This window comes from Pipistrellus hanaki (genome assembly GCF_964339955.1).
Source record: "Pipistrellus hanaki genome assembly, chromosome: 18".
NCBI lineage: Eukaryota > Metazoa > Chordata > Mammalia > Chiroptera > Vespertilionidae > Pipistrellus > Pipistrellus hanaki.
In genome coordinates this window covers 10,813,870-10,827,899 of record NC_140520.1, presented here as the reverse complement: position 1 = coordinate 10,827,899, position 14,030 = coordinate 10,813,870, and the positions used below count along the sequence as shown (strand labels likewise).

The 14,030-nt window shown below is 48.0% G+C and overlaps 1 protein-coding gene across 1 annotated transcript in view; it reads left to right on the top strand.

The window, feature by feature from the left end:
- Positions 1 to 14,030, top strand: part of MAB21L3 (mab-21 like 3) — a 33,082-nt gene that overhangs the window by 6,831 nt on the left and 12,221 nt on the right. Inside the window, exons 2-4 of the mRNA XM_084866401.1 lie at positions 4,462 to 4,639; positions 8,398 to 8,508; positions 9,867 to 10,103. Of these exons, the coding sequence (XP_084722527.1) occupies positions 9,921 to 10,103 (183 nt within the window). The 5' untranslated portion in view covers positions 4,462 to 4,639; positions 8,398 to 8,508; positions 9,867 to 9,920. The remainder of the gene's footprint in view (positions 1 to 4,461; positions 4,640 to 8,397; positions 8,509 to 9,866; positions 10,104 to 14,030) is intronic.

The following is a 14,030-nucleotide window of genomic DNA, read 5'->3' as shown; positions in this document are numbered from 1 at the left end:
AACCAGAGTGGGGTGGTAAGTGTGGGACCCAGGGACTTGGGGAGGGTGTGTGTTTCCATGTAGAGCCCTACAGGGAAGTGGGGAGAAGGAGCTGGGAGTGCTGCCTGCAGCTCTCTGGGCCTTGGGGAGAGAAGGTGGTTCCTGAGACTGCTTTCTGGCCGCAGTTATGCTCAGTTTCAGTGTTTTCAGCATTTCAGTCATGGAATCCAAGGGAGCCTTGGGTGAATGAGCAGGAAGCCCTAACCCCAGACACACACCGTCCTGATGCTGGTGGACGGCTCGTTGCTTTGCGGCACAAACGTATCAGCAGACTCACTCGCTGATCTGTAGCTGGTCACCTGAGTTCTCTCCTGGCCCTTTGCCCTTTCTTCTTGCTCCCTGAGCAATCCAACATCCTCTGCTCTGACTGTGGAGTGATATTATTTGTATGTTACCTCTTTTTTTCTGATTATGAAAATAGAAGTATGTTAATTGTAAAAAAAAAAAAAAAAAAAAAAAAAAAGTCAGACAATAAAAAAAAGCTAACTTGGAAAATAAAAATTAAATGTAATCCCACCACCCAGAGAAAACCATTCCTAAACTTTTCTCCATGTCTGGGTACTGTTTTAAGTCTTCCATCATATGGATGTATCATTAGCCAGTGTCCAATTGTTAACTATCAATATTTGCTTTAGTTCCAATTCTTCCTATTTGTAATGGAGACATATGGAGTTGGCAGGCCTCACGTTTCCTTTCAATACATTTTAAGATTTAAATTTTTCAAATATATTTTATTGATTTTTTACAGAGATGAAGGGAGAGGGATAGAGAGTTAGAAACAATGCTGAGAGGGAAACATTGATCAGCCACTCCCTGCACACCTCTCACTGGGGATGTCCCTGCAACCAAGGTACATGCCCTTAACCGGAACTGAACCTTCAGTCTTCAGGTCGACACTCTATCCACTGAGCCAAACCGGCTAGGCAAGATTTAAAAATTTTTGATGAACATTGCCCTATCACTGCCTCATAAGCACCATTACCTTTTTCTGACTTTTGCCAGATTATCAAATTGGTGTGTGTCTGGGGTTAGGGCTTAATCTGCATGTTTCTAGTGTAACTAGAGATGTAAGAGTTTTTTATGCTTATTAACTCTGTGTGTATTCCTGCTTTGTGGATTGATTGTCTACTTGAGTTCTCTACTTATTCTATATTATGAAATTATGTTTCCTAATTTTGTAGTTTTGCATTTTTATTTAAAGTTTGCAGGACCTTCAGCATATGTTCCTCATACACACAAGTATAGGTAACTATTCCTCTTCCTTTTCTTCTGGTTGCCTTTATGATTTGTTTTTATATTAACTCCTTAATTTATTTGGAATTCATTCAGTGTTTAGAGGGAACTAGGACCTGGCTTTCTTGTTTTCTTTACAGCTGAGCACTTCTTTCCTCCATTTGCTCAGTCTTTCCACCTTGGCCCACTGATCAAGGTTCTGTTTTGAATTCATTTTCAATTCTTGTTATAATTCTCACACTCCTTTAACTCAGTACAACCTGATCCCTTTGTCTGTTTCATTAGTGTCGTTATTGGCCTTTTATTGAATCAATCCATGTTTTCTAGAATTTTATCGACACCATGCAGACAGAAACTACCTGTCTTCTTTGTGATGGTAAATCCGTTCATAAATATCCCCAGGCCCCGTATCCTGGAGGATTCTTTTCCTCCAGGTTTTTAGGTTATGTAATATTTTCATGATTCCATGTTAGTAATTCGCAGGATCTGTAACCAAAAGAACAAATCTAATTCTGACGTTTGCCAGCATATTGGAGGGGTGCTAATTGGATCCCCTAAAATGAGAATTTTACTCCCTGCATTTGAACTTTGGGAGATGGTTGGTAAAAGTTTACCTAAACTGATTTAACATTCCAGGACCCGAAAGGCAGGGGGACAGGGATGGGGCTGCTGGCCGCTCCAGCGGGGAACTTGGTCTCGTCCGGGCAGCACCTCAACAAGGTCTGCTTTGCTGAGTTTAATTGTCTATTCAATCTGGTATAGAGTTTCCTCAAAAAATTAAAAATGGAACTCGCATTTGACCCAGTAATCCCACTTCTAGGAACATATGCCCAGAAATCAGAAACACCAATCAGAAAAAGGATGTAGGTTGCTTTGACTCCAGGCCAGACGTGACTGTATCTGGGTTCTTCCTGGTCCGCTCCCAGGCCTGTCTGGCAGGATCACTGGCTTCCTCTCCAGAGGCTTCCAATGCAGCAGCTCTGGCAGTGGTGCCCCATGGGGACCTGGGAGGTGAAACATCTCTTGTCTGGATCTTTCCACATTGGGGAGTCTTAATGGGTTTTGGATGTATACCACATGGGAAGTTGGCGCTTAGGGTCTTCCGATTTGCATCGCTCTGCAGTTGGTGACATAGTCATAGTATCACCCCTTAGTTTCCATGTGAATTTTTAAAACCATGTTTGGGGTTAAGAGGGGATGCCTCTTATTTTGCCATTTGATTGGAAGTCTGCTGCTGTTCCGTGGTCTTCCAACTGAACATTTCTATGTAGCTGCTAGCTTTCTGCCATCAGATAAATATATTTCTTTTTTCTTCATTCATCCATTTATTCATTCTTCCATTCAATATGTATTGAGTGATTCTCTAATCACTTGGGATAAGGTGAACAAAATAGACCAAAATCTCGGCTGTAGAGTAGCTTAGGTTTTTTGTTTGTTTGTTTGTTTTTAATTGGATCATTTTTAATATATTTTATTGATTTTTTACAGAGAGAAGGAGAGAGAGATAGAGAGCTAGAAACGTCGATGAGAGAGAAACATCGACCAGCTGCCTCCTGCACACCCCCTACTGGGGATGTACCCGCAACCAATGCACATGCCCTTGACCAGAATCGAACCCGGGACCCTTCAGTCCGCAGACCAATGCTCTACCACTGAGCCAAACCGGTTTTGGCTAGAGTAGCTTAGGTTTTATCCACTATTAAAGCAACCGATTCCATCATTATTTTCTTTTCAGCGCTTAATGCTAACTGAAAATACCTTGTTTATTGACTAGTTAGCTTGCTTATTATTTTCTCTTCCCCCTCCAAAAATGAGCTGCAAACCTTTTTACCTTACTTCTTATTGTATCCCTAGGGCTTCAGAATGCCTGGCACAAGGAGGCTCCCAATATCTATTTGCAGAGGAGTGAATAAGATATTGTGGAATTAAATTTCAGGAAGAAAAAAACCTATGTAATGCTGGAAGCTCCAGAACAATGTTGAATAGAAGTGGTAGGAGTGAACATCGTGTTTTGTTCCTAATCTTAGGGACAGAGCTTTCAGTCTCATACCATTAAGTATGCTTTTCGCTGTGGGTGTTTTATAGATGGCCTTGTTAAACTATTTATATATTTTTTAATAAAATATATTTTATTGATTTTTTACAGAGAGGAAGGGAGATAGATAGAGAGCTAGAAACGTCGATGAGAGAGAAACATCAACCAGCTGCCTCCTGCACACCCCCCACCGGGGATGTGCCCGCAACCAATGTACACGCTCTTGACCGGAATCGAACCTGGGACCTTTCAGTCCGCAGACCGACGCTCTACCACTGAGCCAAACCAGCTTCGGCTAAACTATTTATAATTTGTTGATACTTTTTTATCATGAAAATGTGTTGGCCTTTTTTGTCAAATACTTTTTTTTTTTTTACACCTACTGAGATTATGTGGCTTTGTTTTTTTATACTACCAATAAGGTGTGTTACATTATTTGATTTTCCTGTGTTGAAATCACCTTGTTGGGATAAGTTTGATTTGGTCATGTGTATGGTCCTTATTAATTGTTGCTGGATTTGGTTTGCTACCGTAGTATTTTGAAGACTTTTTAATCTATATTCATAGGGATAGTGGTCTAAAGTTTTCTTTGCTTGTAATGTCTTTGTCTACTTTTAATATTAGGTTAATACTGATCTCATAAAATAAGTTGGGAAGTGTTTCTTTTTCTTCTTTTTTGGGGGAAGACTTTGTGAGTGACTGAGGTTTGTTTTTAATTGTTTTATAAAATTAATCTCTGAAGCCATTTGACACTGAGCTCTTTTTTTAAAATTATTTTTCTGGAAAGTTTTTAAAAAACATATTTTTATTGATTTCAGAGAGGAAGGAAGAGGGAGAGAGAGAGAGAAACATCAATGATGAGAGAGAACCACTGATAGGCTGCCTCTTGCACGCCCCCTACTGGGGATTGACCCTATAACCTGGGCATGGTGCTCTGACCAGGAATCGAACCGTGACCTCCTGATTCATAGGTCGACGCTCAACCACTGAGCCACACCAGCTAGGCTGGAAAGTTACTTCTTGGTTGCTAGTGTTCTGGCTGCTTGTGACTGGTTGTCATGGTGATGGGAAAGAATGAATTGGGAGGTGGCTGTGATAGGCATCGCACTGAGGACTTACCCTACCTATCCTTTGTTAATGGGACTTTGTCGTAGCCTTCCTCTGACCTGGGCTTGAAATACCTTGTTGACCTTCATGATGCTAGAGTGCAAATGAAGACAGTCAAAGTATCCCACTGTCCTGCAAATCAGACTTGTTTCTGTCCTCACTCCATTATTCCACGACCCCATGGAGATTTAGACACTGAGGCAAAGACTTGGAAGCAGGAAAAATGTAAGTGTTTATATGACACGTCCAGGAACTAAAGCCACATGTTAAAGAGTTACCTCAATTGTTACCGTCACTTGGCACTTTGTTCCACCAGGTTGTGTGGTTTTGTTTGTTTGTTTGTTTGTTTTTCTTATGAACTGTTTAATACTAAAAAAGACTCATTGATGTTTAAGTATCAAGCTTCATTTACATCTGTCCTATTGTTTCTTATTGTTGTTATTGTTTTGTCTGGCTGTTTTGACCTTGATCACTTTTATTGGAGCTCCTGCCTGAGAGGGCAGATGGTATTTTCCCAACATTGATTGTAGATTACAAACTGCCATAAGCCCACGGGAGAAAGCCACGTGTTCTTTGGCAGTTGATTTCCTTAATCGTGTTTCAAGAACAAATACTGTGGTTCCTGAGTCGTGAGACCGGGAGGTGGGGCCTGCACGTCCCGGGTGCCGCCTCTAGCGTGCCTTTGAGCGGGTTTCCCTCTCTCGGGGGAAGGCCAGGGGCTGTCCCAGGCAGCCTTCGTGGGCTTCTCGGTTTCCCGGAGGGAGAGCTCCGAAGACCTTCCTGTGGTAGAGTCCTAGTTTGGATGCCTGAGCCAAGAACTCTCCATCCCAAGACTGATCACCAGGGAGCTCACGTGAAAAGCTCCCGCTAGGCCTCCTGAAGGAAAACAGGGAAGCGGGGCTGCGAGTTCTATGGTTCTGGCATTGAAACTCGCGAGTAAAAGAGAGATAAAAAAGCAGGCCCAACTTCCGGTGCAGGAAGGAAGAGTAGCAGAAATGTGTCCCAGAAAAGCAGGAAAAAGCCTTCCGAAGACGCCCTCTGAGAGTTACTGTCCCCTCTGGGGCAATTGGTTGACTGGTAGCAGGGGATGCATCAGAGGGTGGTGCCACTGAGATGTCTGTCTGTCTAGATGTCTCTGTGTCCAGGCCTGGGATGCCCAAGGGAGTTCTTCAATAGAAGTGTCTTAGTCGGCTAGAGCGGCCATGCATGACAAAATACCACGCCCTGGGTGGCTTAAACAATGAACATTTTTAATGAGGTTAGAAGTTCAAGATCAAGGTGTCAAGTTTGGTGTCAGTTGGCCACTTTTCTCGCTGTCCCCACTCATGAGGCATTTGTACCCCGTTTTTTCTTTAATTTTTAAAAATATATTTTTTATTGATTTCCAAGAGGAAGGGAGAGGGAGAGGGAGATAGAAATATCAGTAATGAGAGAGAATCATTGATTGGCTGCCCCACACTGGGGATCGAACCCGTAACCCGGGCATGTGCCATGACTGGGAATTGAACTGTGACCTCCTGGTTCATAGGTCAATGCTCAACCACTGAGCCATGCCAGTCGGGCTCCCAGTGTACTTTCAAATATTTCTGTTAAATGCTTGCCCTTGAAGTTGTGTAGCTACCTTGAAAATATAGACGTATACCGCGAAATGATTTATGAATGTTCTCTTACTGCCTCTGACCTACATCTATTTTTGTTTCTTTTTCTGCTTGTATCTTTCCTGTCTCAGTGTGATACGTCTTAATAAAGAAAACTAACACAGATATATTACCTCACGGTTGGGCTAATAATAATTTCCAACTTTCAAATGTCTATGTTATAAGATTGGCTCTCTTCTTCTTATGCAGAATCATGTTGGCAAAACTAGTTAACTGGAGCCCTTTGCTGGGTGTTATCAGAGCCCAACTGACCTGGGGGAAGGGAACTACCCTCCTCTCATATGGTCCAGCCTTCCACGGGGGAGAGAAAAGCAGACAGCTGCGGTCCCATCAATCCGGCCCTGCCATCCCTCTTCAGGAGGGAGGAAAAGGAAAACCCAAGCAACAGTAGTGAGGCTCACAGGCCAGAAACGCACTGAAAGACTGAGACTTCATCCTGGGACTAGAGAACGCTTCCCCTCTTCTATGGCGCACACCCCATTACCACAGGCCTGTTGACAGCAATCCTTTCACCCCGTGCCTTATGTTCAACTATCGGGGAGAAACTCCCAGGCCTGTTAAAGGCAGTAAGTCACAATTTGTATCAGACATGGCAGGATGTTGGGGTTATCAGATACGGAATGATTAAATGCTGAGAGCCCTAGTGGGTGAAGTAGACACGCGCAAGAACAGATGGGCCACATGAGCAGGGAGATGGCAGTCCTAGGAGAGATCCAAGACAAACTGTTGGAGACACACACTGGAGGTAGAAGGAGCGACGAGGAATGCCTGGGCTTCTTAGTAGATGCCAAGAAAAGAATCTCTGAGCCAGGGGCCTTCTCCGCAGACACCTCCAGAACCCAAAAGCAAAGAGAACCGAAAAGCAGAAAGAATCAAGCTTGTAAGACACGGAACAAAATATCTAAGGACTATGGGGTGACTACACAAGGTGTAACACACATAATGAGAAGACCAGAAGGAAAAGAAACAGAGAAAGACACAGAAGAGATATTTGCGACAATAATGACTGAGAGTTTGCCTCAAATGCGCGATTCCCTCCTTATCCACGGTTTCACTCTCAGCGGTTTCCATGACCTGCGGTTAACCTGTCGAAAACTAGTAAATGGAAAGTTCCAGAGATGAGTAAAATATAAGTTTTAAATTGAGCGCTGTTCTGAGGAGCGTGATGAAATCTGGCGCCATCCCACGCTGGGCTGCCTAGGGTGTCCTGCCTGGGGAAGCCATTCCTAGTCCTTCTTTCCAGTGTCCGTGCGGTGTCCGAGACCACCGGTCAGTCACTTAGTAGCTGACTTGCTTATCAGATGGATTGTCAGGGTATCTCTGTGCTTGTGGTCAGGTAACCCTTATTTTCCATAATAATGGCCCCAGAGCAAAAGGGTGCTGATGCTAGCAATTCGGAGACGCCCGAGAGCGTCCTTTCAAAGAAAACGTGAAAAGGTTCCCAGCTTATTACTTCATAAAGTGCTTCCACGCATCTCAAAATATTTCATCTATAAGGATGTCACGTCAATGTGTAATGCAATCACATATTCACCACTGTCAACTGAGGGTCAGTCACGTGTTAGGTGCTCAGCTACCCTGGGGGCACGGAGCACACAGGGTCCCCGTCTTGTTCAAGGCCGGGGGCTCCCTCCGGCCTGGACCCTTATCTCTGTCTGGGCCTCTGAACTGTCACAGATGAGTCACCCCAGGATTCAAGCAAAACTCGGAGAGGGTAAGTCAGAGTTTGCAGCCTTGGTGTCTTTAAGATGGATTTGGATCAAGCCAACCCTTCACCTTCTTGGAATAAATATCTGGGCCACTAGGTCAGTCGGGAACAGACACCCCTGCGGGTGGGCCAGGCCACATGCCTGCCCAGGACTGCGCATCTGGACGGGTCAGGGTTGTGAGCACCTTGTTAAACTGCCTTGAAAATATAACTCCTTGGTCCTCGCGGCAGAAGCTGAGTCGAGCCGGTTGACCTGTGCCTACTTGCGTCGTGTGAGTCATGAGAAGTGAGGAGCCATATTTCCCGAGGAAGGAGAGGGATCTGAGTCAACATTGAGCCCCTCCCAGTGGCCCGGCGTGGTGCCTCAGGCAGACTGTTGCTCAATGCGTATTGCTGACCTAATATCCAATTAACCAGAGATCGGTATCTGCCAAGAAAGTGTGTCTCTCCTACTTGTCAGAGGCCCCGTGTGCGGTGTTTGGAACCTTGGCCAGTAAGGAACCGTGTCACGGAGTAAGGACTGGGCTGTGTTTATACAACACCCCTGTGTTCTTGTCTGACATCCAGGCCTGACGGAGTAAGCCACCCTGAGCACCTGCCTCTCTCTTCTCTCCCAGGCTCCTCCGCTGGTCCTGTAGGTGGTTTTCCCTGCTCACATCTGGCAAGTGCCACTGGCCCCTGCGCCAGAGAAGATTCTCTGTGATCGGCTGCAATCTGGAGCAATCACGGTAGGAAAGCCACAGGCACATAGTAACGAAGTTTGCCCATCTGGGGGCGAGCATCTGGGGTGACTGCAGAACAAGAGGAACGGCCCTGCCAGGAAGGAGAGAGTGCAGTGAGTGACCAGGATGGAGCAGAAATAAGGACAAAAACAAGAGCCCCTGGGAGAAACGGGAGGGCTTGGGTCCAGTTACAGCTAAGGTGGGGGCAGGATTCTGAGCTTCGAGAAGCCCTGAGCGGGAGGCTCTGGGCCATCTGCTGTTGGGAGCCTCTGGCCAGCGGTAAGAGAGCTGAGGAATCCCCGGAGCGTTCGATGGCAGGAGGAGACAGATGACAAATGGGAGGAAATGGAAACTCAAGGGTGGCTTTTCCCATTCCCTCAGAGGGAGGTTCGCAGAGGGACCTGTGGGAAGCAGCTGGGCTGCACCCTGTGATGTGGGCGGAGCACAGGGGGCTCTGCAGTGGCTTTCCTGCCCCAGGGCTGGGCAGGGCAGCTGGGCAGAGCTGGGCAGAGGAGGTGAGATATGCAAATTCTGTGGCTCTGGAGGGCAGAGTTGCGGGGCAGCCAGCTCTGCTGAGCACTGGGAGGCGCATGGGTGGGTTTGGACACCGCTGGGCTGAGTGGGGCTCTTGCGAGTTGCTTCCTTCGCAGACCTAATGCTTACAGCTTCGGGGAGATCAGATCAGACCATTGTGGGGGGTTTTCTGTCAGGCAGGGGATTTACTGCCTGAGCTGCTTCCCAGGGCGGCTTTGCTGGCCAAGCCAGGAGTGATCGCTTCCTGCCCTCTCCGGGGGCCTGTTTACACTGACTTAAGCTTTACTGCCAGCTTTCAAGTGGGAAGAGGGAGGTTCTGGTGAAAGGTCAGCAGGTGAGCAGAGGGTCCCTGTCCTGCCATTGGTGTGTGTGCGTACGTGTGCGTGTGCATGTCTGTGTGTGTGCACGTGTGTGAACTTTTCTATATGCAGGTTGTGCCCTGATCTGGTTGACAAGACCCGATTGCTTGTTCGTGGGCACAGTGATGGGTGCCAGGCTGGTTGTTGGGCAGCTTCCTGTTTTGTTTATTGTAAAGAAGGAAATCAATCCTCGGGGTTTTCTGGGTGGAGAGCTAGAGCTATTTACTGTCAACAGGAGGAGGGCAAGGGGATATAAGACACTGAGCCCAGGGGGGCACCTGTTAGGACAAGAGCAGGAAAGGGTAGAGATGCCAAGGGCAGGGCATTCTGCCCCACGTACTGGATGGGAAAGACAGCTTGGAACACTGCCCCTCGGCCGAAGCACAGCGCTAAGTGGAATACAATTAGGTCGGGCCCCCATTCCGTTTCATCAACTCTCCTTTCTAAACGATTTTTTAAATCCTTCCGAAGATAACAGATGGATGCTCCCTGTTTGGAAATAGGAGCGTAAGTGAAGAATTGCGAATGCCAGTCTCTGGTCCACGTGCACATCCCAGAGACGCCCGCAGAGAGGCTGGCGCTGTGGGGAGAGCCACTCACAGCCTTGTCCGCCCTCAAGCAGCCAGGATGGAGCCTCCGCTCGGGACCCAGCAGGGAGCCATGCAACCCCTGGTCGCGAAAAGCCTCGAAGCCTGCCTGCTGGATAAGGTGAGGACTGGTACCCTTCTCTCCCACACACCCCTCCTCACCCCTCCTCATCTTTTCCCCCTTTCCCACCCCTCCTTCCCCCTTCTCACCTTCTACCCCCTTTCCACCCCTTCTCACCTCTCCTAACATTCTACCTCTCCTCACCCCTTCTTACCCCTCTTCACTCCTTCTCACCCCTCCTCACCCCTTCTTACCCCTCTTCATTCCTTCTCACCCCTCCTTACCCCTTCTCACGCCTCCTCACCCTGCAGGGGGCTGAACTATTCTGAGAAGGTCTCAGGCCCCGGCTCCCCCCCACCCCTGCCCAGGGGAGAAAGCCTCTCTGCTCCCCACTTTTCTGCCCCATCAAACTCAGCTGAGTCCACTTTCTCAACAGCGATGTCCCCGGCACCGCAGCACTAAACGCATTCATCTTCCGGGGGACCCCCCTCGCATTATTGGTGAACATGCTTATTTGACAATCGGTTGTGTATTGACTCCTGAGGCTGTTCTTGTTAGTATCGCGGGGCGGTAACTTCACTGGTATATTGTTTTATGGTTGCTCAGTTTCAGGGGTGAAGAAGAGTCTTGGATATTGTCATTCCCCTTGAAATTCACACGGTATCTGCACACATGTGGCCGGGATTGTCTCCAGGGCCCACGGAAGACAATGCAGGGATAGAGTGAAGGAGCTGGCAGGTTGAGGCCCGTACAGTATCTCATGTCATCTGGCCAACGCTATGATGCACGCCCTTGGCCTCCGTGTTCGCAGGGGAGGGGACAGAGGCTCGTGTGGGTTAAGTAACTCATCCAAACTCACACAGCCGGGCAGAGGGGATGCTGAGGTTCCAGCCTCCTCTTTTTCTACTGAAGCCATATTCCTTCTGCTAACCCCCTCTGCGCGCCTCTCCATAGACACGCTGGGCACCCGCTTTGTGCAAAATACCGCGCCCAAAACACAGGCCTGGGACGGGTCTGCTACGAGAGAGAAACCCTGTACTCCAGGGCAAGCCCGTAACCTGGGCATGTGCCCTAACTAGGAATCGAACCGGAACCTACTGGTTCCTGGGCCGACGCCCAACCACTGAGCCACACTGGCCGGCATTTAGAAACGAACAAACTGGTTACTGGATTTAAATGCAATTCCAGAATTAAATGTCTGACTTCCTGTTGTCGGGAAGGAAGTTCTCAGCGCTTTCCCCAGCGGCACTGATCGAGGGTGACATCCTCATGGGCCACGTGCTCTGGGGTGTGACCAGGCCTGTGTGACACCTCTTTCCTGGCATGCCATTGAGTGCCATCTCTGTACCTCTCTCTAAGGAAGCATGTTGCAATGCCAGCGGGTCAGAATGTTATTTAGGGAACCATCTTGACGTCCATATAATTTATATTTGAAACAGGAAAAGTTGTCTACAGAATTGAGCTATTCATAGTAGCAAGTGACGTGTGGGACAACAATGAGCCTGACACTGGTTTGGGGGGCGGGAGGGACGTAGCCCGGGACTGGGACGCGTACGCAGAGCTGCCCTGGAGAGAGAGAGGGGCCAGCCATGGATGGCGCCCTTAAGGGATGGACGGGTGCTTTTACATAAACTCTGCTCAGTGAGAGTGACTGACCGCGCATGCCAACAAGTGCTGCGTCACTCATCCACGGCCACGGCAATGGGAGGGCTGGCTTAGCCGCAGTGCTCTCAGCACTCTGAGAACTTGACTGTGAGAATGTGGTTCCCAGCCATTGACCAAAGCGTTCAATCGTCAGCCTTGGGTTCCTTTTCCCTGCTGTTCCTGGTCAGACTTATGGTCATCCGATGTCCCTAACCCGGCTCTGTCCATTCTCTGGCCAGAGTGTGAGATGCAGCCTGCTGCTGAAACCCTCCCAAGCTCTCTTATCCACCTGCAGATATGGCCGAGCAAACCCCAGGCTTAGCCCCTCAGCTGTTACCTTGGTGCTGAGAGCATTTTTAAAAAATATATATTTTATTGATATTTTACAGAGAGGAAGGGAGAGAGATAGAGAGCTAGAAACATCGATGAGAGAGAAACACTGACCAGCTGCCTCTTGCACACCCCCTACTGGGGATGTGCCCTCAACCAATGTACATGCCCTTGTCCAGAATCGAACCTGGGACCCTACAGTCCACAGACCAATGCTCCACCACTGAGCCAAACCGGCTTTGGCTGCTGAGAGCATCTTGCAGTGGGGCCCACTGGTATCCCACAGCTGTGTGGGCCCACCCCCTGCTGTCTTGGTCACTGCCTGCATTTCACACGTGTCCAGACAGCCCCTGCTTCCTTAGAGAAGCTGTTTCCAAAGTCTGTCACCCCGCAGTCCCTCCCTCCCGCCTTTCCTCTTCCCTCTCAGCCCACAGCCCGGACTCCTGCTCATAAAGAAAACAGCCATCAGACAGGAAGTGTCGGATTCCCCGTATTCCTGGCCCTTTCCTCTGTGCGTGACCCATCTCTCCTTCCTCCTGGCACCCGAGGATTCCTCACCAGGTTTCCGCACTTGCCCTGCTCTTCCTGGCTGGGAAGTCCTTACTCAGTGGCTCTGCCCTCCGCCCCCTGCTCCTCCACTGGCTCTTCTCCGTCAGCAGTTAAACGTGCTCGAACCTGCGTGGCATTTTGAAAATACCTGTCGGAGTCCCTGTTTGTTTGTTTTCCTTCCCTAGCCAACTTCTGGGGGAGTTACTACCTCTGTCTCCACTTGCTTGTCTCCCATTTCCTCTTTAAAAAAAAAAAAAAGTTTTTAATTGATTTCAGAGAGGAAGGGAGAGAGAGATAGAAACATCAATGATGACAGAAAACATCCAATGGCTCACTCCCTACTGGGAAGAGAGCCCTCAACCTGGGCATGTGCCCTTGACTGGGAATCAAACCATGACCTCCTGGTTCATGGGTTGACGCTCAACCACAGAGCCACGCCTCTATTTCAGAAAAAAAAAAAACAACTTATAGATGTCCCATCCAAAGATTATTTGGATTTTTCTGTCTCTCCTAGAGATTACTAAAAATTCCATTGTGTTTCCCACAAATGGATTTAGGAAAATCCATTTCCCTAAAGCTTACATGTCTCTAAAGGCATAGATTTTTGGTGTTCAGTTTTCTGAGGGTATTTCCCAGTTTGGGGAGATGTGCTGTGCAGAGTCAGCAGGTCCAGGAGGGGTGAGTTCCGAGGAGAAGGGAGCCGTGGTTTAAGGACATAGCGGGGAGCAGGCACTGGGCGTTAAACTGTTTAATATCCACACATGCTGACCCGTTTCACAGTCACCAACCTGGACAGCAGGCGTTATCACCCCCTTATGTCCTAATCTCCCCACAGTTCCCAACCCCTGCGTGACGGCCTGGCCCTGCCCTCCTTTCCCAGCCTCCAGCCCCAGGGCACCTTGCTGGGCCGCCGGCTTTGGCTTTGCCAGGCGTGCTCCTGCGCTGAGGCCTGGAATTTGCTTTCCTCCGCTGTCATCAGGGCCCACTCGAACATCACCTCCTTAGAGGTGACTTCCCTGGCCACCCGATTCCAAAATAGTAGCCTTTTTCATCCCTAATTCCTCATCCCATGTGACTTTTCTTCATGGGACTTACCCTACCTAGAAACACATTGTACACACACGAAGTATGCATACACACATGCTCACAACTATAAACCAAAAGTAGGTTTAGAGTTGTGAGCATGCAAAACAGAGTTTATCCTTGTATTATTATTATTATTATTTATTTATTGTATTATTTTTCCATATGAATAACTGTAAACCTACTTTTGCCTCGCCTGTATGTATATATACACAAACACACGTGCGTATATGTATAATATATACCTAGGTCCTGTATTGTCAACTGGAGGACAAGTACCCCTATCTTGCCCGCTGTTGTCCTGTTCATTGTGTGCCAGTATTAAAAATGGACACCAACCACATGGCAGGGGACACCTGTGACCTCCCGTCTGTGAACTCA